Here is a 1,492-nt window from a genome sequence, read left to right as displayed (position 1 = left end):
GAATTCAGCAGTGAGGCAGCTGAAGGAAAAAAACTGTTCCTGAACCTGGTGGTTTTGGTCTGAAGGCTCCTGTAGCACCTTCCAGAGGGCAGGAGAGTGAACAGTTTGTGTGCTGGATGGCAGGAGTCTTTGATGTATATGGCTCTCCTGTGACATTGCTTCCTGTTCATGTTATTCCAACACCCTCCTGTCACCATCTTGAAGAGCAGGAATCAATTCCACTAAAACAATCAGCAGCATCTTACATCAAGAGTGAATATGGAATACTACTCTTTGACCGAAAACATGGGTGGCTCTTAAAAGAGCCATTTAGGGAAAGAAAATATTAAACAAACATGTTTACTTCTTTTTGGGGGCTGCCTTTTTCGCCTTGGCTGTTTTGGGCTTTGTGGTATTGGGCTTATCAATTTTTGTCTTTTTTGAGATCTTGGCAGCTTTTGGGGGGGTTGGTAGATTTTTTGCCTTCGGGCTCTTGGTGGCTTTCTTGGTGGCGGCAGGGGGCTTCTTTGCCATCTTAGGAGACTTCTTGGTGGTGACAGTGGGTTTCTTGGCCACGACCTTCTTGGGCTTCTTAGCCACGGTGGGTTTTTTGGTGGCTTCCTTGGTGGGCTTCTGGCCTTTGGTCAGCTTCCTGTTCAGCTTGAAAGAGCCAGATGCACTGGTCCCTCTGGTCTGCACCAGGATGCCTTTTGCCAAAAGGTTCCTGATGGCAATTTTGACATGGTGGTTGTTCTTCTCCACATCGTATCTGGTGGCCTGCAAAGTTTTCTTTAAGGCAGAGAGGGACATGCTGTTCCTCTCCTTGGACGAAGAAACTGCTTTGATGAGGAGCTCGCCAATGCTCGGGCCTGATTTCTTGGTCCTTGAAGCTGCTTTCTTTTTGGGCACTTTGCCCGGCATGGCGGTGGCGGGAGCAACTTCTGTCATCTGTCTTGGAGCTAAGTAGAGGAAGTGAGTGAAAAGCTGAGTGTAAAGCCTAGATCACAACCAGACGTATGATTTTTTGGCCCTGCAATTTTTGGTGTTTCCCAAATCGCTGCATTTTTTTTTTTGTTCGTGGAGAAAGACGCACGTTGGCCATAAATTTGTCTTGCAACCTGAAAAAAAACATAAGCGCCCGTAGAGTTTGTTTGACATGACAAAGAACCTCTGCGGCCGGTCTGCGGCCAGTCTACGGCTCGAAAATCAGCATGTCACATGCGCGCCCTCCGTGCGTTTCTTGCGTCTTTTCACATAGACTGGACGTAGGAGCATGTATGGCTGGTTGTGACCTAGGCTTAAGACGGAGAAACCTCCCTCCCCTCGGCCCGGGGGGCTGGTCTTAAAAGCAGTCATGAGAACGTTTTAGACTCAACTACGGTGTCGCTGAGTGACTGCACTTCCATGAAACACTTGCAGTTGTTTTCTCATGGCATTTCTTGGTGAAAATAAGATTTGTAAGACAAGATCCAAAGCGATCAAGCACACATTTAGAGTTAAAAGGCTTTCACTT

At 47.5% G+C, this 1,492-nt stretch overlaps 1 protein-coding gene across 1 annotated transcript; it reads right to left on the bottom strand.

The window, feature by feature from the left end:
* Positions 1 to 339: 339 nt before the first annotated feature.
* On the bottom strand, positions 340 to 927 carry LOC132871022 (histone H1-like). The gene has a single exon (XM_060905181.1). The coding sequence runs from the start codon at positions 925 to 927 to the stop codon at positions 340 to 342; it is 588 nt and encodes a 195-aa protein (XP_060761164.1).
* Between the last annotated feature and the right edge of the window lie 565 nt (positions 928 to 1,492).

The sequence above is a fragment of the Neoarius graeffei genome, chromosome 22, assembly GCF_027579695.1.
Source record: "Neoarius graeffei isolate fNeoGra1 chromosome 22, fNeoGra1.pri, whole genome shotgun sequence".
Classification (NCBI taxonomy): domain Eukaryota; kingdom Metazoa; phylum Chordata; class Actinopteri; order Siluriformes; family Ariidae; genus Neoarius; species Neoarius graeffei.
The sequence above is the reverse complement of the archived record's forward strand: the minus strand, read 5'-3'. Positions and strand labels throughout refer to the sequence as shown.